This window comes from Papio anubis, chromosome 10 (genome assembly GCF_008728515.1).
Source record: "Papio anubis isolate 15944 chromosome 10, Panubis1.0, whole genome shotgun sequence".
In the NCBI taxonomy this organism is placed as follows: domain Eukaryota; kingdom Metazoa; phylum Chordata; class Mammalia; order Primates; family Cercopithecidae; genus Papio; species Papio anubis.
Genome location: NC_044985.1, coordinates 108,621,771 through 108,644,647, shown reverse-complemented (window position 1 = coordinate 108,644,647; position 22,877 = coordinate 108,621,771). Strand labels below are relative to the sequence as shown.

The following is a 22,877-nucleotide window of genomic DNA, read 5'->3' as shown; positions in this document are numbered from 1 at the left end:
ATTATAATTTAGAATTTCTTTTTTATGTTGGATGTTTGGTGACTCATTCAAAACTTTTTTAGACCTTGAAACTTCACAAAAAAGATCTCTTGGAACCTGAGTCTGTGATCAAACCATTTGAAGAAAAAGCTGCCAAGAGAATCATGATCATCTGTAAAACCCTCAACTTAAATCTTCAGGGATGTGTTACGGAGAATGAAAATGATCCGATAACGAATGTAAGTTTCTCCTCTGTTACATCTTATACCATTCAGCCAGCATTACACCACCCTAGTCAAAATCTCTTCTATTCCTGCTAATTCCAGGCACTGGTTTCACACTATCTAGTGTACCAGGGAACATTATTAACAGCATTTTCCCACATTACACAAGTTTACAAGTTCTAAAGTGGAACACTTTATAATACACTGTATGAATAAAGCACAATTAAATATTAATATACTATACTTTATCAATATACTGCCATAAAATTTTCCTTTTAACTTAAAGAAAAAACATTAAAGGACTGTGTTTGGGGATTTTCTATGAAATCAGCATAGTGGTTTAGAGTTTTCTATGGCATTGTGTGACTCCTCTTAGTAGTACTCAAGATGGCTTTTTTTTCTTTTGAAATGGTCTTGCTCTGTTGCCCAGGCTGGAGTGCAGTTGCGCATTATTGCTCACTGCAGCCTCTGCTCAGTGCAGCCTCAACTTCCAGGGTTCCAGTGATCCTCCCACCGAAGGCTTCCGAGTAATGGACTACAGGCACGCACCACTGTGGCCGCCTACCTAAGTTTTTTGTGTTTCTTATACAGATGAGGTTTTGCCACGATGGCCAGACTGGTTTTAGGCTCAAGCTACCTGCCTGCCTCAACTTCCCAAAGTGCTGGGATTACAGTTTTTATTTTACTCTTTCTATATTTATCCATGTAAAAGATGGCTTTTACATGGACGTTTTTATTTTACTCTATATTTATTTTCATGTCTATTAGAGAAAAATCAAAGCTAACAAACCCTGTGACTTCCCAGCCATTATTGCTGAGGACAAATCTAAATAGTGTATCAAGTAAAATAATATTAGATGGATGTTAAATAAATACTAGCAGGATGGGACATGTAAATAGCAGAAATGACAAAGGAGCTTCACTGATATTTGTGTGAGTTCTCTTGAGAACTTCTTCTTAGTACTTTAGTGGTCAGTCCCACTGGATTGTGAATGTATGTGTGGGAAGGGAACTGTTTATGAGCATAAACATTATTAAATGTTGAATTATTTTTTAAAATCACTCAAAATTCTATATCAATCTCGATTATATTAATATCCTAATCACTATAAGGCACAGTTAATATTTTGGCATATTTCCTTTCATTATTTTTTAATGCATTCTGTTCACTTTCTAATCCATCATCCTCAGTTGTCATCTTTCACCTAAAAGAGGAAAACTGATTTCCAGATCCTTGATAGGAGTCACATTGGCTTTCGAAGGCAGAAACCACATTAAATTTTCACTGTAAACTGGGTCCACACATGTCATGCCTTCATCTATTTATGATCCAGTGAAACTAGCCTTGTTAGTTGTGACAGTGAGTGGATGGCAGAAAGAATTAACCTTTTCAGAAGACTCTACTTGATATCGACTGACTTGTGTCTTTAGCACCTCAATGATTTGCTTTGAGCCTCCTACCCCAGGTATAGAGCAGGAAAAGGTCCATGCTGTGGACCTCTGATTTAATGAGGAGACTCAAATGGGATGTGCCATTCTGGGATTAGATTGCCTGGCTTTCCAGCTCACAAGTTGTGCCACGCTGGGCAACGGCCTACTGTCAGCCTTCACTCCTTTAAATGGAGACAGTAACAATAGCTATTTCAAGTGATCACTGTGGTTACACAGGGTACCGTATCAAAGGTACTCAGACATTGCTTGGTACAAAGTAAGCGTTCATTAAATACTTAACCGTCATCTAAATATGTAAGACATTGCATTGAAATTTGTCAAAACTGCATGCAAGTTATTGATATTTGTGTTGATATATGTGAGATTCTTGTTGACAGGTAAGCTAACATGGAAATGTGTCACCAATAAGAATCTTGTTGAAAAATGAAGCTCTTTTATATTCTATAACTTTAACTTTGTACTAGGTGTGAGTAGAAATGAAAGTAGGTGAAGTCAGGTTTATTTATTCTCCAAATATACTTATTCCATGTGTCTCCCGTGAGCCAGACTTGTCCTAAGAACTGGGAAAACAGGAAGTAACTAGATAAGCAAGGTCCCCAGTGTCTTGAAAATCAGATTCTTTTTTAAAACAGCAGAAAGCAAACAAGAAAACGAACGATTTAAGTGCACATTATTCCAAGTTCTTTAAAAGAAATAAATATGGAGAGAGGTGTTCCAGAGGAATGCAGGAAAGGGTTACTTTAGACAGGATGGTCATAGAAGGCCCTCTCTGCAGAGCTGATTTTGAATAGAGACCTAAGGGTTGGGAAGGATAAAAAGGCAGGTCAGCGGCGAACATTCTAGGCAGAAGAAAGAGAAGTACAAATGCACTGAGACAGGTAAGCTTTAGCAAGTTCTAGGAACTGAAAAGAGTTAGGGAGGTGAAGGACATACCAAGATGACGTAGGAGAAACAGAGATAAGATGATAAAGGGCCTTAAGCCACAGTGAAGAGTTTGAATTTATCCTAAGTGTGAGTGGACGCTATTCAATGGTTTAAAGCACTTTAAAAACAAGGTTTAAAACAAAACAAACAAACAAACAAACAAAAACACAAGAGTTGTCCAAGAAGAAGAGTTAGGAGGCTACTACCACCGTTTATTGCATGGCTTGAACAAGGGCTGGCAAGGGAGAAGGAGAGAAATGGGTGGATTGGACTGGTGTTTTGTAAATTGAGCTGATAGGTTTTCCTCATGTGTTGGATATACTGGATGATGGAAAAATAAATCTCAAGGATGAGTACTGGTTTTTGCTTTGGACAGCTTTACACACGGTGATGCCATTGACTAAAATGGTAACATTCGAGAGAGATTTGCACAATACAAGTCAAAAATACCATTATGAACATGTTTCACTTGTTGGGACGATTAGATATCCAAAGAGAGATATCTTAGGAACAGATTCAAATGCAAGTTTGGAGGCCAGGCACAGTGGCTCATGCCTGTAATCCCAGCACTTTGGGAGGCCAAGGCAGGCAGATCACCTGAGGTCAGGAGTTTGAGACCAGCCCTCCCAGCGTGGTGGCTTCCCTGTCTCTACAAAAAATACAAAAATTATCTGGACATGTGGTGGTACATACCTGTAATCCCAGCTACTTGGGAGGCTGAGGCAGGAGAATCACTTGAACCCAGGAGATGGAGGTTGCAGTAAGCCGAGATCACACCACTGCACTCCAGCCTGGGTGACACAGTGAGACTCTGTCTCAAAAAAAAAAAAATGGAGTGGCCATGAATGGAAACACAAATTTGGAAGTCTACTTCAGACAATAATGTTGTGGGGCGGGGATCTAAAAATGTCTATGACCATAGAGAAGGGGCCAGAAACCAAATAAAATATCTGAAGGATGAATAGAGAAGTGACCAAAAAAGTCTAAGCAGAAATGGCTGTTGGGATAAAGATAAACCAAGGAATCATGAAACCAATAGCGAATGGGTAGCTGTGGTAGTGGTGCCAAGAAGCTGAGGAACATGAAGTGAAAGAGGAGTCCATCCGGTAGATATGGCAAAGTGAGGGATGTTGTGGACTATGGCAAGAGCAACTCCCATAGAGTGGAAAGTGTTAGAAGTAATCTGATCATGCCTTCATGCAGGATTTTAAAATAAAAACAAAACAAAAATCTAGAAACTTAGTCCTTGGAACCATTTGGAAATACCTGTATTAGTCTGTTCTCACACTGCTAATAAAGACATACCCAAGACTGTGTAATTTATAAAGGAAGGAGGTTTAATTGACTCACAGTTCAACATGACTGATGAGGCCTCAGGAAACTTACAATCATCACAGAAGGGGAATCAAACATGTCCTTCTTCACATGGCAGCAGCAAAGGGAAATGCCAAGCAAAAAGGGGAAAAGCCCCTTATAAAACCATCAGATCTTGTGAGAACTCACTCACTATCACGGTAACAGCATGAGGGTAACTGCCCCCATAATCCAATTACCTCCTACTGGGTCCCTCTCACGACACGTGAGGATTATGAGAACTACAATTTAAGATGAGATTTGGGTGGGGACACAGCCAAACCATATCATTACCTCAAATGGTAATGTCAGTTAGTCACCTTGTTAAATAAAAATAGATGCTTTTTTTGACCTAGAACATTTTTAAATGCAATTTAGAAACTGAAAATCAAAGATAGTGGGCTTTTCTTTCTACTGCCAGGGGCATATGACTCCTTCCACATGAATTCCTTTCTTTGTACTAAGATGCATATTCAGAAGCCAAATGCTTGTATTTAGGCCAATCTCCCCAGGCAAGAGAACAGGGCCAAGTACAGAGACCCAAGTTAGTGTGTCCTTTGGTATCTGTCAGACTGAAGGGTTAAGTTGATTTGGAGTGTTTTATATGTCGGTGTTGTTTTTCATTTTACAGTTGATACATACGTTGAAAAACTGGGAAATTACTTTAGAAAAATAATTTCATTGTGCCTATGAGCAATAATACAAAAAATAATGTCAGCCTCACCTTCACAGCAGTTTGTTATTTAATGTCATTGTTTTTTAAAAATCATTGCTTATTTATTCAATGATACTCTTTCCTTAATGAAACTATTTTTAAACTCATTGTTCTTAATTCAATGAGCATGTTTTAAATTAATTGAAGTATTTCTCCAAGTTGCTTAAGAGCCAACTACTGCATTTAATGAATGAGATTCTAAAGACTCCCTGAAATAACATCCTCGTGATGAGAAAACAGTGTTTGACAGCATGTAATTTTTTAGTCAGTAAATTGAAAACCAAATTCAAGTTGATGGTTTTATAGTATAAAATATTTCTTTGAAAATAGAAATTGACTCCAAAAATCTGAACTAATAAAGCTACATCACAGTAGAACTACATTTAAAATTTTATCGTTGAGTTTTTTTCAGAAGAGTACAGAATTCTAAACACAAGAAACCTATGAATTAATTTGTTAGGCTTTGCAGAGCTTTGTTAAACAAATCCTCACTGAAAAGACAGTGATTTGACATTTATTTTGAAAAGGTGGATTGGAAGAAAGAAATGAATTACCACATGAGCTTTAATTTTTGATGGGTTATCAAAGTAGGTATTTATTTCCATTCACAAGTAGAAATGAAAATCAAAATGCAACAATTCAGGAAAAAATAATAAGGGTTTTGCTTTGACCTTCAATGTGTTTTGAGTTCTCACTTGAGTTATTTTTCTGTAATTTTTGCATTTTTCAACTTTTGGCAGACAACCACTACCACAAAACAAGAGTTTTTCTAAATTAATTTAAATTGGTATACTATAAACTTTTAGTTTGTAATTGCTTTATATTTTAAAAAATAATTGGCCGGGCGCGGTGGCTCACGCCTGTAATCCCAGCACTTTGGGAGGCCGAGGCGGGCGGATCACAAGGTTAGGAGATCGAGACCACGGTGAAACCCCGTCTCTACTAAAAATACAAAAAATTAGCCGGGCGCGGTTGTGGGCGCCTGTAGTCCCAGCTACTCGGGAGGCTGAGGCAGGAGAATGGCGTGAACCCGGGAGGCTGGAGTGCAGTGGCGCGATCTCGGCTCACTGCAAGCTCCGCCTGGGCGACAGAGCGAGACTCCGTCTCAAAATAATAATAATAATAATAATAATAATAATAATAATTTATTGAATTATTTCATATGCAAAAACTTTTTTCTAACAGTAAGGGAGCTGGCAAGTATTGCTAATATTAAGAAATTGAACTTGTCCCCTTGGTATAAACTAGTCACATTACTACATTTCAAAGACAGGAGATACCGTTAAGCATTTAACAAAACCCACAGTATGAGTGAGTCTGTATAATAATAAACTGGATCACAATATGGTGTTTCACTATAATCTGTTTGTCCATAGAATACTGGTAGAGATTGGCATCAACTCAAAATTAAGTAGCATTTTAAAACAGTAAAAATGCTAGTTTTTATAGGCGTATTCCAATTTTAATCACATAAATGTATAACTACATATATGTGCATGTATTCAATATATGTATATATGTACATATATGTATGTAATTACATAGGCATATATTAATTTGGTCTTTATCTCTGTTGTGAGATTTTTCTAGTTGACCATTCTTTCCTTCTTGAATCTTTCTTAGCTTCTGTAATACTCTGGCAGCATTTTAAAATTTTTTATTTGTTTTTTAAAATTTTTCCCTATTTCCCAATCTGTTTTATAAGTTGTCTTCCCTACTCCCATCTCCATCCTTTGCATGTTGATACTTTCCAGAATCCTGTTCTGATTTTCTTCTATTTCATGGATTCAACAGGACCCCACACACAAAAAAACTCTCAAGTCCAGCTCTCCAGTCCAGTTTCCTTGACTCGGCTCAATACACACATCCAGCTGCCACTGAGATGTCCCGCAGATGACTTTCTATGTCCCATTTAGAATTCATCTTTGTATCTTTATCCCCTATATCAACCAATGGTATGATCATGTACTTCATTTCTTTTATCCTCAAACCTGGGAATTTTCTGTATTCATGCCCCTGTTAAACTTTTTCTCCAATCAACCAATACAAACACATGCAAAGAATATCCAAGCTCTTTGGTCATACTTCCTTAATGTTTTTCAAATGCCTCTCCCACGAACACTTCCTACCAATTTTTCTTTTTGCTTCCACTCTGATCCCACTCTAATGTTCTTTTCCTGTGCTCTTTGATGTCTTATGTCTTTGCACATGTGGTCACACACCCTACCTAGAAATCCCTTCTAACCAACTCTTTACCTAATTCCTACTTCTTTCACACTTGACCAAGAAATTTCTCCTTCTTCTCATCTTCCATAACTTTCCCATTTTCACATCTTCCACTTCCTTCCTAGCCTGGGGACAAGAGGTTAAGAGGAAAGCCACATAGAGGCTTGAATTTGGGTGAGCACCCAAGAATTGATGGGGAGAGAAAGCCATGAAGAGGAACAGAAGCAGCCTGTCCTGGATGTGTTGGGATACAGGTGCAGGGCAGCCCAGAGGAGGCAATTAGAAAAGATGGCTGGTATGGTTGGGAGACTGGTTACTTTGAATCAATAAGTAACTAGTGGAACAAGTAAGTAAACAGATTCATGGTAATGAGATCCTGGGTTCTCATTGTTGGAGGACCTACTTACCAATATAAAAAATGGGAAGGCTAGAATGAACCCTTGAGTGTTTGTATTGGAAGCAGAGGTATAAACATGAACTAATTGGTTTTTAATAAGTATTCATACACAGATAGAGATAAATTGTGTGTGTGTGTGTGTGTGTGTATTTCTTACCTCCGTATGATGGGAGGGCACAGAAGCAATGATATCCCAGTGACAGTGAGCACAACAAGCACCCAGATCGTCGTTTGTAAATGTCACCCTCACTATAAGGAACCAGCGCTCCCTGGAGAAATATCTGGAGCATGAGAAGTATAGGATAAGTCTGGAACATACTATTTGATAAAGAAGTACTCAGAAAATGATGGAGACTTGCCAAAAAAATACCCAGAAGTTACCTTGAATGAATGCCTCTAGCCAAATCTGGGACAATTTCAGCATCACACTAACACTAATTATTGTAAGAGCAAAACCCATTGAGTAAAACAGTAATCCATGAGTCTATACTTGTATTAATAAATTAATTAATTAATATCAAAATAAGGGAGAAGGGGAAGTTCATCCTTATGATGGAATACTAGCTAATACGTGTAGAAAGAATGGTGGAACTGAAAAATCACCATTGGCCACCATTGTGGTGGTAGTTGACTGCAATGGAAGTTATCAATGGAGATGAAGACTAGGGTGGGTTGTGTTTAATGAGTAGCAAGACATGGGGGTAGAACATATTTCCACAAATACAAATCAATTGCCAAAGGGAAAATGGTGACCTTTATAATGGAGAAAACCAGCAGATAAGGTTAACGTCACAGCTGCTGAAGGAGTTGACACTGTGTGCTCTTGAAACAATGAAGTATGAAAATCAAGCATCGATCCGAGATTGTACTGCCGTAAAAGCATGACCTGAATCCTGTCATGAGGACACGCACAACAGACCCAGATTGAATGTATGTCACAATGTATGTCCTGTAGTCTTTGAAAGGCCAAAAACCTGAAAGAGAGAAAAAGATTGAGGAACAGTTTTGACTGAAGTAAATTGAAGGGAAATAGCAGAAAAACATACTGAGTAGTCCTAGATGGGATTCTGGACCAGAAAGAAAAGCAGAGACATTGTTGAGTCAACTGGCAGCACTGAAAGGAGCATGTGAGTTGCACAGTGGTTTTAGGCCCATATGACTTTCCTGACTTGGATGGCTGCACAGTGATTAGGCAGGTGAGTGTCCTCATTTGGGGCAAACACTCACCAGAGTATTTAGGGGAGGAGTAATACTGGAAACTTGCTCTCAAAGCATTCACACTGGTTATAATAGGTGACTGCGTGAGCGAGAGCGAGTGCGTGTGCGTGTGTGTGAGAGAGAGAGAGACAGACAGAGGGAGAGAGAGAGAGAAACAGGAGGTTAACAGTTGAATCCGGGCAAGGGGGATAAATAAGGTGGTTTTATGCACCTTATACACAACCTTTCTCTCTATTCAAAATTATTTCAAGATAAGAGAAAAAATAGTATCTGTTTTAAAAATTCAACTAAGATATCAACTCATCTCGGGAAACTTGCCACCCTCTCTGCCAACAGACTCCCTCACAACCTGATGCTCACCTACCTGCTTGCCACAGTGTTTTGTGCTTTAATATGTATCTGTGACACTAATGTGTTAGGAGTGCCTTAGAACAGTGCAAAACACATAGTAAATGCTCAACAACTGTCAGCTATTATTATGATTCTATCAAGCTGTGATAAAAAAACAGAGACGTGGTTGGTCTAGTGAAGTCCAACCACAGTGCAGTCTGGAAACTTCTAGCATTTCATTACAGATTTTCAAGGGCCTAAGAGACTGAGGTGGCATGTGTTTTCTAAGACTGTAAGGGAAATAACTGGAAGGATTTGTAAGGCCTAACCATGCATGTAAAAGCAACATAAAGAAGAGAGTTCTTGGCAGGGAAACTAAAGAACCAATGAGATCCAGTACTAGGATCTAAGGCACTTGCTGGAGGACAGGATTCCGGGTCACTGAGTCAAGGGGAGCTTGCCTGCTGCATTTATTTTATCTACTGCTTTGTTAAATGATGTACTAACGAGGCTGTCGCATGGATAATGATTTTATGTCAAAAACATCTGTTCTTTCTTTTTCATGCAGATTGAGCCTTTTTTTGTGAGTGTGGCACTTTATGACCTCAGAGACGGCAGGAAGATTTCTGCTGATTTTCACGTGGATCTAAACCATGCTGCTGTCAGACAGATGCTCTTGGGGGCTTCTGTGGCTTTGGAAAATGGCAACATCGACACCATCACGCCAAGACAATCAGAAGAACCTCACATCAAGGGACTTCCGGAGGAATGGCTAAAATTTCCAAAGCAGGTGGCACTTTGTTTACTTGTGATGAGATGGAAAATGCGTGTACCATTATTCTTACCAATAGATCACATAAGATGAGCAATTTCCTGAATAAAAATTCCCTTAAAGCTGTCCTTTTTTGAAAAAGTGGAATTTTGTAAATGTCTACAATGTGATTTCTTCCATGCTTATTAGCTGCTTTCTTTGTACACAGGCTGTATTTTCTGTAAGCAATCCACATTCTGAAATTGTTCTGGTGGCCAAAATCGAAAAAGTCTTGATGGGAAACATTGCAAGTGGTGCCGAACCTTATGTTAAGAACCCAGACTCCAACAAGGTAATGTATAATCTTATAAATAACTTCATTTGCTTTTGCTTTTTCTTTTTTAATGGAGTCTCTCTCTGTTGCCCAGGCTGGAGTGCAATGGTATGATCTCGGCTCACTGCAACCTCCACCTCCTGAGTTCAAGTGATTCTCCTGCCTCAGCCTCCCCAGTAGCTGGGATTACAGGCGCATGCCACCACGCCTGCCTAATTTTTTGTATTTTATAGTAGAAACAGGGTTTCACTATGTTGGTCAGGCTGGTCTCGAACTCCTGACTTCAAGTGATCAGCCTGCCTTGGGCTCTCAAAGTGCTGGGATTACAGGCCATGAGCCACTGTGCCCAGCCAACTTCATTTGCTTTTAAGAAAGAAAGCCACACTTTGAATTATCAAATTTGTGTATCTTGAAATACTCACTTAATGGTGAAATGAATATCCACCAGAAATTTTTTTAAGTATATCTTTTTGCTTTATGTTCTTTTGATCTGGTAATTTTTGATCTCTGAGAATCTAATGGTAGAAATAAATTCAAATGTGGACAAAGCTTTCACTCCAAGGGTCAGAGTATTAGTAATAATGAAACCTTAGGAATAATCTTAGTAAAAGCAAGTGAATGAGACATCAGCAATGCTGATGATGAACAAAGTGAGATAAATAATTGTATATCAAATTATAATATCACTTAAGTGAAAAAAGGAACAGGAAAGAGAATACTGTGCTTTGAATGGTGGAACTACAGGTAATATGTTTCTACTTCCTTCTTTTCTATTAGATTTTCTTTAATAATCAAATATTACTGTTTAATAGAAAATAAATATTAAGGCCGGGCGCAGCAGCTCACGCCTGTAATCCCAACACTTTGGGAGGCCAAGGCGGATGGATTATGAGGTCAGGAGATAGAGACCATCCTGGCTAACACGGTGAAACCCCGTCTCTACTAAAAATGCAAAAAACTAGCTGGATGTGGTGACAGGCGCCTGTAGTCCCAGCTACTCGGGAGGCTGAGGCAGGAGAATGGCGTGAACCCGGGAGGTGGAGCTTGCAGTGAGCCAAGATCGCGCCACTGCACTCCAGCCTGGGCGACAGAGGGAGACTCCGTCTAAAAAAAAAAAAAGAAAAGAAGTATTAAAAGTCTATATTTTCCATGCCAAAGAAATATACTGAGGAAATAGCTTACAAGAATTGAATCTGAGCATGTATGACAATTTAGAAAGAAGTTTAACATATTTATGAGAGTCCCATAATTCAGTGTTTGGCAAACTACGGTGTGCAGGCCAAATCCAGCCTACCATCTGTTTTGATAAAGTTTTAATGAAACACAGTCACATTCATTTGTGGATTGTCTATGGCCACTTCCCTGCTACAGAAACAGAGTTGAAAATTTGTGACAGAGACTATATGGCCCATGAAACCCAATGTGTTTACTATATGACACTTTATAGAACCAGTCTCCTGCCCTCTGTCATTACAAATAAAAGGGATATAGAATAGACTGTAAATGTAAAGTTGCTAATACTTTCCGTTCAAGATTTTAAAATCTTTTAAGTAAAAAAAAAAAAAAAGGAAAAAAGTTGATATTCCAAGACATGGATATTTTCTACATTTGAAATCTCCAAACTAAAAAGAAACAAAGAAAAATATTATACAATAGTTTGAACACAGACGGACACCATTTGGCTCTTTATAAGGTAATATGGGCTAGTAAGACAGAGTTATGCTGAGTTTCAGTATAAAATAATATGAAAAAGTATTTAGTATTATTTTATATGTACAGTTTGTAAAGTGCTATTCTAAACAATATTTGTATTTATTTTTTCTTTAGTATGCACAAAAGATACTAAAATCCAACAGACAGTTCTGCGGCAAATTGGGAAAATACCGTATGCCTTTCGCCTGGGCAGTAAGGTAAGTCGACAGTTACAGTCAACAGAAATACATTTAATGGTGGCATTGGAAGCTTCAGTTTTGAACATTTTTGTGTTGCCTATTATTTTTAACGTGTCTACACCTGGAAAAATGCTAATATGGTCATCTTCATAAACATCTTGAGCTTCCCTGAGAATACATTTCACAAGACAGTTTAGCAATACAGTTTATAATAGAGGGCCGTGACACATGTGCCGTGCGTGCGTGACCAGATATGCTATGGGTTCTTGGTAGATATCAAATCAATGTCATAAATTGTTTATTATGTGTATTTGACTTAACAAATCTTTGACATTATGTCAGTCTTGAGAGTCTGGTGTGCCTAAAATTCAGATAGATGCACTATGATTTCTTATGTAGCTGCATGTTTTCATCTATGCGTAGAGCTCACATCTATATATGGATGTCCAAATGAAACCATCAAACCAATCATTTAAACTCATTTTGATTTTGATACTGTTTAGCCTAGCCAAATGTATCAGTACCAGTTGCCTCTCTGAAAGAAAGGCTGAGTTCTGTGGACATAGATGGACACATCATTCACTTGGATGCATAACCTCTTCATGAAGAACCATAATTGCTTTTCAGAACTGTTTAATATCATCAATTATTATTGTCCTCCTCAATCTCTTTACATCTTTATTAGTATAAGAATTTCTTAAGTGAGGAAGAGCCTGGCATAGACTCATAAGGCTAAAAGGTCAGCAATGTACACATTGAATGAACTAAGAAAGGTTAGAGCTACCGGCCGGGCATGGTAGCTCACACCTGTAATCCCAGCACTTTGGGAGGCCGAGACAGGCAGATCCCGAGGTCAGGAGTTCGAGACCAGCCTGGCCAACATGGTGAAACCCCGTCTCTCTAAAAATACAAAAATTAGCCAGGTGTGGTGGCAAATAATACAGCCCATCAAATATTCATTTGAACTTTGGTAACATTATCTCAATGTATCTAACTTTAACATCCAGAAGGACGAGAGAACCTATTAATTATGCCATTTTTAAGTCTCACAGTTCCCAGTGATGTATATTCAGAGTAAACTCACCAATATCTGTCATAATTTTGAGGTTATTATTTGAAGTTGGAGATGAGTAGGTGTAGGAAGGAGAAATGTGGAAGTTTGGGCAGCAGTAAACCAAGATAGATTCATGCAGTCTCCAGGAATTAGTTTGCCCTAAGGCAGTGCCATAGCAAGGGAGGGAGAGTCTAGGCCTGGGAGTCTGATAAACATTGCAGATCAGGCCACTACTTACTGTGACTTGGAACAAGTTTCTTCTCCAAGTCTCAAGGTTCCCAGCTATAAATTGAAGCTGACAATACCTGCCTTATGAACAGTATGTGCAATCTCAAGTGCAGAAGCATTTGGCATAAAATAGCTCATGGATAGTACTTTATCCTCCCTTTTCTATCTCTTTCTATAGGAACAACTAATGCCAGGACATTCTGCATGAAAAAAGATGGTATTTAGAGCTACAAAACCCTTCGTAATGAATTTGTTTTTATTTCTCATAAGCTTTAAGAGAAAGGCTAACTAATTATAATTCACTGATTAAACATTTTTGGTATTGTTAAGCATTCTCAGTTCCCTCCAGAAAACCTACTGGGGCAAGTAGAGGCAAGATGTCTGTTGTGAAATATTCCAGTATAACAAAAGTACAATAGTGCACACATTTTTCACTTTAAGGATCCAACATTGCTCTGAGACTTTAGAAGCAGGCGTTTTGGGGCCAGACAGAACTGAGCTCAAAATCCTAACTCTGGCCAGGCATGGTGGGCCATGCCTATAATCCCAACACTTTAGGAGGCCAAGGTCTCCTGGAGGTTCGCCAGGAGTTCTAGATCAGCCTGGCAGCATAGTGAGACCCAATCTCTAAGAAACTTTTAAAAATTAACCAAGAGTGGTAGCGTACACCTGTAGTCCTAGCCACTCAGGAGGCTAAGATAGCAGTATCACATGAGCCCAGAAGCTGGAAGTTGCAGTGAACTATGGTAGCACCACTGCACTCCAGCCTGAACAGAGTGAGACCCTGTTTCTAAAAAAGAAAAAAGAAAAAAAACCCACTCTATCCTTTATTAGCCAAGTGAGCCTGGGCAAGTTACTTATAACCTGACTTTACCTATTTTTTTTTTAATCTACAAAAGAGGAAAATAAGAATATCTAATGTACTGGTATAAGGATTAAGGAGAAGAGATATGTACCCAATAAAAGACTGTGATTTTTAGAAGTCATTTTTTTCTAATATTATTATTACTATAGAGTCACTTACAGAGATCATAGTTACGTCACCAAGTCCCCTTTTCTGATAAATTTGAGGCAGTGAAGAACAATATAAAGGAGAGAAGTCAATGAATTACCCATTATTGAAAGAATCTGAGAAATTAGGCGAAGTGACAATCCTGCTTTGAAGTTGTCTAGTAAAATATGCTGGGAGAAAGACAGATGAAGTCTCTAGGGAGGCTGACAGTAATACTGACTATTGAAATTATTCCTAGGATAGGAAAGCCAGTGAAACCACAAGCTTAGACCATATGAATGCCCAATTAGTGGTCTGGTTGTAAGTTAGGAAACAGCACCAACCTGTGTATATACACATGTGATTTACTTCCACCTAAATTTCTCACAACTGAGAAAAATAGTTAACAGGACAATTCTAAAGAATAGGTCAAACCACTTGGATTACCGAACCACAAAAAAAAATCTTTGGATTACCAGCCAAAGATTTTAATTCCTCTTTCACAACATAGAAACTGCTTCAAATTAGTATGGACAGCATCAGAGGAAGGCCGGTTGTTGCCCATGTCTTTACCAGCTTCCTGACATACTTCAATACCTAATTGATGCTGCTGATTTTGAGGCTACTGCTCCTTCCTGTTACGCTTTCTAGATTGCAGTTCGTTGCGAAGTACAGCTTTCAGTGTGCCCTAAGACGTGTTGGCCCTTACAATCAACTGTCATTACAAAGTAGAACTGACAATTTAGATTATGACCATATTTTTACCCACATCTAATCATCCCACCCACTGCAGTACGCACAGATGCTCATCGCTGTGAACAACGTTTTTTCTGAAATTAATTTGGTGTTCTTATATTTGGCACCAGCTGCAGTGCCATTTCACGGTGAAAAGGTTATCCTTGGGGGAGGAATAGAGAACACATACAGACGACTCCCCAGGGTATTTTATACTCATTGACTCGGGAGAAAACTGACCCTTCCGAATGTGTCAGGTTGTGAATGGATCTCTTTCCGTGCATATCATCCCCAGAATCCTATGTGCCAGCATCCTTGCAAGGACTCTTTTGTGATTTCCTTGACTACCTCATTTGATATTCTAAATGGACCAGCACTCAACACTGACTTTTTTTTTAATGAAGCAAAATTAAAATAAACATTTCATTCTCATATCTCTACAATTATGGAAGGTGCACAGTACAACTGTCATTTAAGATTCCCATACTGACAACGTCTTCAACAAATGGTCGTCCAACTTCTGTTTGACTCCTTCCAGTGACAAAAACCCGAGTGCACCCCACAGTGCTTCCTTCTGTCTGTCTTTGTAGAGCTCTAATTATTAAATAATTTATTTTTCAAAATCATCTTCAGCTATCTGAAAACCACTTTTATGTGTTTTCTTCCATAGCCACACACACATACAAAACATATGTCTACTTCATTCTGCACATCATGGTTATTCATACTGTTTGTGAATGAATCTATCAGGGACATCTAAGGTTCTTTTCCTTTGGGCAAGAAAACAAGAAAACTTACACGAGTGGTTTTGGAATGGCTCGGCCATATTTCATGATTCCTACAATCATACCCCAAATATCATGGTGCTGACACCCTCACAATATACTGACCACTGATCAACTGTAGCAGTTGGAACTAGGTGTTCCAGCCATCACAAAACCATCTGTGTAAATGAATCAGTTCTTTTATCTCCTGCCATATACATATATATGTATATATACACACACATGCATATATATACATATACACACATATACATACATATATACATATACATATATACACATATATACATATATATATACTTTTTCTTTTCTTTTTTTTTTTTTTTTTTTGAGACGGAGTCTCTCTCTGTCGCCCAGGCTGGAGTGCAGTGGCGCGATCTTGGCTCACTGCAAGCTCCGCCTCCCGGGTTCACGCAATTCTCCTGCCTCCGCCTCCCGAGTAGCTAGGACTACAGGCGCCCATCACCATGCCCGGCTAAATTTTTGTATTTTTTTTTAGTAGAGACGGGGTTTCACCGTGTTCGCCAGGATGGCCTCGATCTCCTGACCTCGTGATCCGCCCACCTCGGCCTCCCAAAGTGCTGGGATTACAGGCTTGAGCCACTGCACCCGGCCTACTTTTTCTTTTGAGACGGAGTCTCACTGTGTTGCCAGGCTGAAGTGCAGTGGCACAATCGCGGCTCACTGCAACCTTCACCCCCCAGCTTCAAGGATTCTCCTGCCTCAGCCTCCTAACTAGTTGGGATTACAGGTGCACGTCACCACGCCCAGCTAGTTTTTGTGTTTTTTAGTAGAGATGCGGTTTCACCATGTTAGCCAGGCTGGTTTCAATCTCCTGACCTCGTGATTCCCCCATCTTGGCCTCCTAAAGTGCTGGGATTACAGGCGGTCACCGTGCCCAGCCACCAGTTATATATTTCTTGAGCAGCCGCAGGTTGTATGGCACTGTGAGCAAAACTTCTCCCATGGTGCTGTACTCTTCATTCTTTTTATGAAAAGTGTCCAGTGTAAGTGAGCAATTTCCATGACAGAGTTATGGATAAGAGCAAATTGAGTTCCACAAGTAACATCTATCAATAAATGGAAGTCACTAATTAATTAAAAAGTTATTGCTCAAGCTCAGTTTAGCTTCCTCTCATATTGGGAATTGTGTCATGTTAGTTTCAACATGTGATGCACTGAAACAAACGCCCTTTATAATATTTAAATAAAAATAATGTTCATGTAATATTTTTATTCTTTCTCCCCAATGTTATTTGCCTTTTTACCTTCCCTCATTCACTACTTAACAGAGAAAAAATGAGGAGACAAGTTGAAGGAGTCTAAAAATATCATTCTGATAAAATCTTAGCCTATTTTCTTTTAGTGTTCTGTTTAACACTAAAGTTGTATAATCTGATATCTGTTTAAATGGTCATCTCAGCCTGTGCATTGAATTCTTCGGTTAACTTAAAGAGTGATGAAACATTCTAGTTAAGGCCCTACATTAGAAGAAGTAAGAATTCAGTATTTCTCTAACACTGAAGTAAGAATTCAATATTTATTTCTCTAACATTGAAGAAAATATATGGGTCTAATTTTTTTTGGACCACACATTGTATGATGAGATATGAGGAACTTCATGTAAAACTGACATCTAAGCATGGTACGTATGTGAAGCAAGTATTGTCTGATGTTGCTATATTCTTTGGACAAAAGCTATTTATGTGTTTCAACTAAGCCTAACTTTCCTTGGTTCCAATGAAATAGACCAAGGAAGGAAATAAGTGGCTAGGATTCATGGTGTTCCCTTTCTTTAAAACAAAAGTCTGACTCAGGTGCCTTCCATTTTATCTTTGTCTCTGTCCTAAAAGTTAGGACATGGGTACATTTAGCTCCATGAAAATGTGTCAAGAGTATGGCCTTCCACACTCACATATACAACCTTATCCCTGTTCCACCACTCGTAAATCCTAGTAATGCCACTCAAATTGAAGTGACTCTGTCCTGCCCAGGTTTAAGGTGTCTTGAAGAAATAATTTAAAAGAATAACTTGTGTTCCTATTCTTTTCCACTTCCCTAATACTCCAAGGTTTTGACACAAGTTATTAAATGTGAGACATCATAAAAAATACAGTTGTAATGTGGAATGGTATCACTTTGGATACAGAGTTAAAAATAAAAAAATTAAAGATAACAAAAATAAAGTGTATAAATGAAACATTTGTATAAGAAGTTTTCTGTCTTTTTATTTTATAAGTTCTTAGAGCTTCTCTGGTTATAAATGAGAAGTTTAATTAATATAGTCACCTTAAAAACACAACTTTATAAACAATATCCAAATACCAACCTGAATAAATATTTTCTTTCAGATCAGTATTTAAGGACAACCAGGGAAATGTGGACAGAGACTCAAGATTTTCACCATTGTTTAGACAAGAAAGTAGCAAGATTTCAACCGAGGACCTGATTAAACTAGTATCAGATTATAGAAGGTATGTTTTTTTAATACTCTTGAAATTAACAAAAATCAGCCATGTTGATTTGTTATTGCTTCATAAATACCTGAGGATCTGATTCCCGAATGCCCAAACCTCCAGGTGACTTCACGTATGCCCAAATAGTGCCACAAAGGCAAAAACTGCTAGAATTGTATGGAAGGCCTGTGAAATGTTAAACTGTATCAGTTATTTATTGCTGTGTAACAAACCACCTCAAAACTTAATGGTTTAAAATAACAACACTGCCACAGTAGTTATACTCCTGAGTCCACAATTTGAGCACATCTGAGTGAGGAGAGCTTATCTCTTCCACACATGGCATGGGCTGAGAGAGATCAGCTGGGGTCAGAGGATCCACTTTCAAGATGGCTCGTTTGGTTTTCAGCCAATCGGTGCTGGCTGTTGGCTGGAAACTCAGCGGGGACTATGAGCTAGAGATCTCAGTTCTCTGTGGGGTCCTCTTCATGAAATTCTTTGACTTCCTTAGGCGTGGTGGCTGCGTTTTAAAAGTAAGTGTCTCAAGGGCAGGAAATGACCACTGTTGATTTCAGTTTGGGGCCCAGAAGCTGTTACAGTGCCATGTCTGCCAAAGTCACCTATCAAGCTGTCACAGAGCCCAGACACAGTACTTAGATTCAAAGGAAGGAAGCATAGACATCTCTCAGTAGGGGGAGTATTAAAGCATTTTAGGACAATGTTTTACAGTTATTTTGCTGTAAATATAATCATTCATAACAGCTCTGTCATTCAAATACTTTTAGAAAAGACAGTGGAAATTACTGCCAAAACAGAAAACATATACATGCCACAACATTTTCTAAATGAATAACCATACATCCAACATCTGATGATGACGAGGTCGCTCATTACAAGCTACTTATCATGAACTTCTGACCCTCTAATATACACACAGTCTTCTTGTACTTTTTGTTCCCAAATATTGACTCTCTGCCTCTCCCATCTAAGAATCAACAATCTCCAATCCTTTAATTCATTTATGCAAAATGAAAATAATATAATATTATGAAGCAAGAACAGTTAATATTTTCTGCAGCTTCTGGAGAGGACATACTCTATGTGACAAGAAGTTTTGCCAATGTTTTGTTGATGATGTTGTTCTGAAAATTATGTAAATCTTAGAAAGCAAAATAAAAATGGGAAGTAACATCTTGAAGGAGTCTGGAACCTGTCTGACTTATTTTTGATGCTATAAGACCATTCCTGCCAGATGCAGTGGCTCACACCTGTAATTCCAACACTTTGGGAGGCTAAGACAGGAGGATGGCTTGAACCCAGAAGTTCCAGACCAGCCTTGGCAACACAGTAGCAACATCATCTCTAATAAAACTTTTCAAAATTATCTGGGTGCGGTATCATGTGCCTGTCGTCCTAAATACTCTGGAGGCTGAAGTGGGAAGATCCCTTGAGACTGGAAGGTTGAGGCTGCAGTGAGCCACGACTGCACTACTGCATTCCAGCCTGGGTGACAGAGTAAGACCCTGTCTCAAAAAAAAAAAAAGGACCACTTCTTACATGGAGAGAGCTTCCTCCCCTTTAAAGTAATCAAACATCCTGGCCAAAACCCATACCATAGCCTTCCTAAGGCCCAGCCTTTCCTCTTTACCTTTTTGCCAGTATACTGAAGCGTGAAAGGCTATAATGCTGAGCAGAAGAGAATAGGCAGAAGGTTCTGGGGTGATCTGTTATAAATAGAAAAAAACAAACTCTTACAAAACCCATGTTATCAGTGAATAGCAAGGAAAATTATTACCGTGTAAATTAAGGGGGCACCCTAGAATACACAACGCAGTGCTGACATTAAATTATTTCATGTCAGCCTCACACTTTATGGCCTTTATTCTCAGTGGTGTGCTGACAAATGTTTCACAACCAACTCTTTAAGGGAACAATGGACTTGTGCTGATGGCCGGTGTCTATCTACTATTGCTGATTCCAACCTACCAATGGGGCTTCACTGAACATAGAGTTAGCAAGAGATGTGCACCCTAATACAGCGTTTCCACCATATAGTTAGAGATGTACAGATAATCTTACCATGTAGTGAAATAATCAGAAAGTGGTGAATTTTGAGTACTTACTACCTTTGTGTTTAATATAATTTCTTTCATAAGTTTATTTAACTTAATTTATATTAATGGCCGTGTTTAGCTGTCAAGCAAAATTCCTAAAAATTGAACATTCAGCTCTCACAAGCTGAGAAGAGCTGACTCTGACCCATCACTGTAATTATTCCACCTTTCAAAGTAGATTTCCTGAGACTTGCAACTGTTATCAGCAGCTTTCACACTACTCTAAAGGAAGACTGGCGAGAGGTTTTAATAGAGAGAGAGTAGGAGGGAAATGGGAGGATTTGAGCCAGGGAGTGCATGTGAGTGGGAGACAGGTGGGGAAGGGGTGTCCGCATACACTATAGGGGTGAGAGAGAGCAGAAGAAACAGGGCTCAGGGAAGGGTCCCCCTCCTCCTTGTTTGTTGGTGAAGAGGAAGAATATGGACCGTCCACTTGGCAATTGTAGCGAAGACCAAGCTTGCTCTCAAAACTTCTTAAAATTCATTATGAGAGTGCATTACTTAAGCCAGTTTAAATACTGTTAGCTTTTGTTAATAAAAACTCCATAATTTACTCTCATACTTTTTTGATCATTTTCGTGTTATCTGAAGTAGAAGGAAATACATTTAAAATCTTTTTCAGAAAATCTGTCACTTGACCCCTCCCTGATTTGTATTTTTATTTGCAATATCACATGTATTTTAGTTTGCAAAATTAAACCAGCTAAATAAATCATTCACAAGATTATTTGGGAATCTGCTGTTTACCCTTAACAAAACTCAGAATTATAGATGACTGCTTTTTCTTGAAAATTGGAATAATACTCTCTGTGTGTGTGTGTGTGTGTGTGTGTGTGTGTGTGTGTCTCCTTGCTCATGGACTCTTCCAGAGCCGACAGAATAAGCAAAATGCAGACCATTCCTGGAAGCCTGGATATTGCTGTTGACAACGTTCCCTTGGAGCATCCAAGTATGATGATGATGTCATGGTTTGGTTGCCGAGTTTTGAATATTGAATAGTTAGTGGGTTTTTTTGGTTGGTTGGTTGGTTGGCTAGTTGGTTGGTTACAAGGTTTTGGGTTTTTTTTTCCCCAAAAGTTTAAATATGTGGAATTCATGATGCTACAGAAATGTGGAGCTTCTTTTTGCTTCACTAAGACAGATGATGAGTTTTGTAGAGCAAGAACTATAATCAGGGTAACCTAACATTTACCTGGTATGCACCATGCACCCAACAAGGTATTAAATTACGTCTTTTAATCCTCAAAACCCTGGAGGGTTTCAAAGAAGGAAAGTCAGATTTGGATAGATTAACAAACCAATAATCCATAACGGGAGAATATGCTTCCATTGAGTGAGTTCCTCTCACTCAAAATAGAGGCTAGTTCTGCCATACTGTGCTGCCAGAGGGTTACTCTGAACACTATGTGTAAGCATTCAAGTGGCCATGCAATGATTATAACTCAAATATTGTCAGACTCTGTTATTATACAGAGAACATAATTTTTTTTAGAATATGGTCAAAAGTATTGTCAGTAAAAAAAACTGAATTTTAGAAGGCACTTTTATTAACTTTATAAGAGTTTCAGAATTTAATTTTTAAGTGGTAAAATTGGTTTCTTTTGTTATTTCTGATTCTACCTTTTAGTGACTTTCTCAGCAATGCAAAAAAAAAAAAAAAGAATAAAGGCCTCCTATAATGAACTCTAAACAGGGAAAGGACTATTGACATGGGATATTTGGATTACCATTGCGGTATTAAGTTTTCCATCCTTGTAACTTTCTACAAATAATTTTAATATGAAATGTAATGAGCATTCTAACTTAAGCCATGGCTCGAAATCATTTTTATATTGATTGATGTGAAAAAGCAGAGGGTAAACTAAGCCATTTCCTCTACCTGATTTGGGGATCATTGTTTTTATTACCTATGGAAATGAAACATGACAAATGAGGCACTCAGTATTCTCTTTGGAAGAAGGGTAGAATCTTAGAGAAATCTGAACACATAATAAAAATATCATAATTGGTTTTTGAAAAAAGAAAACCATAATCTGATTCTCAAGCATTCATAGCTAATCATTTTGCTTTTTAGAACACAGATTCCAGGTGGAGTAAAGGGAGGTAGAAGGCCTTGGTCTTTCAGTACCACAACTTCAGCCTTCAAACTGTTTGGTGACAGAAGTTTTGATTTATAAATTCCTAATCATTATTTCTTAAGCTATTCCTCCAAGAGTAGGTTTTAAAAGGTGATACAAACTGAAGAGAAAAATAAATAAACTGTATCTACTGATGAAGAGAGGGGCTTCAGGCCCGTGCTGTGAAATCCATTCTGTAGAGAGATATTGCTATTAATCTAACTGTTACTATCAGTAATATATCTAATGGACAAGGCTTTGTTCAGTCATATATCAGAATATGTATTATTTTTATAGTGTTATAGCAAAGATTGGTGGATTATTTCTTATAATATATGGTTATTATGTTCAGTGGTTCATTAGTTAAAATTTGTTTTTATGGGAAGCTTAATACAAAAAGAAAATAGTTATAAATCTGTCTAAAAGATTTACTGCTTTTTCTGAGACATCAGTTTTAATATTAAATATGTAGCTTGTTAATCTGCCATGCCCACCTCCTACAAATTTTTCCTGGTAGCGTAAGTTAATATCCATTGGCGTACAAGCCAGGAGTTTCTATCTTGAGTGGGTTCATTTTAAAATATGTTAAGTATTGTTCACTT

The 22,877-nt window shown here is 38.3% G+C and overlaps 1 protein-coding gene across 1 annotated transcript in view; it reads left to right on the top strand.

Annotated features, from left to right (window-relative positions):
* DOCK10 (dedicator of cytokinesis 10) overlaps window positions 1-22,877 on the top strand; it is a 281,526-nt gene that overhangs the window by 169,710 nt on the left and 88,939 nt on the right. Inside the window, 6 exon segments of the mRNA XM_031651896.1 lie at window positions 63-218; window positions 9,387-9,608; window positions 9,799-9,921; window positions 11,731-11,813; window positions 17,940-18,062; window positions 21,028-21,107. Of these exon segments, the coding sequence (XP_031507756.1) occupies window positions 63-218; window positions 9,387-9,608; window positions 9,799-9,921; window positions 11,731-11,813; window positions 17,940-18,062; window positions 21,028-21,107 (787 nt within the window).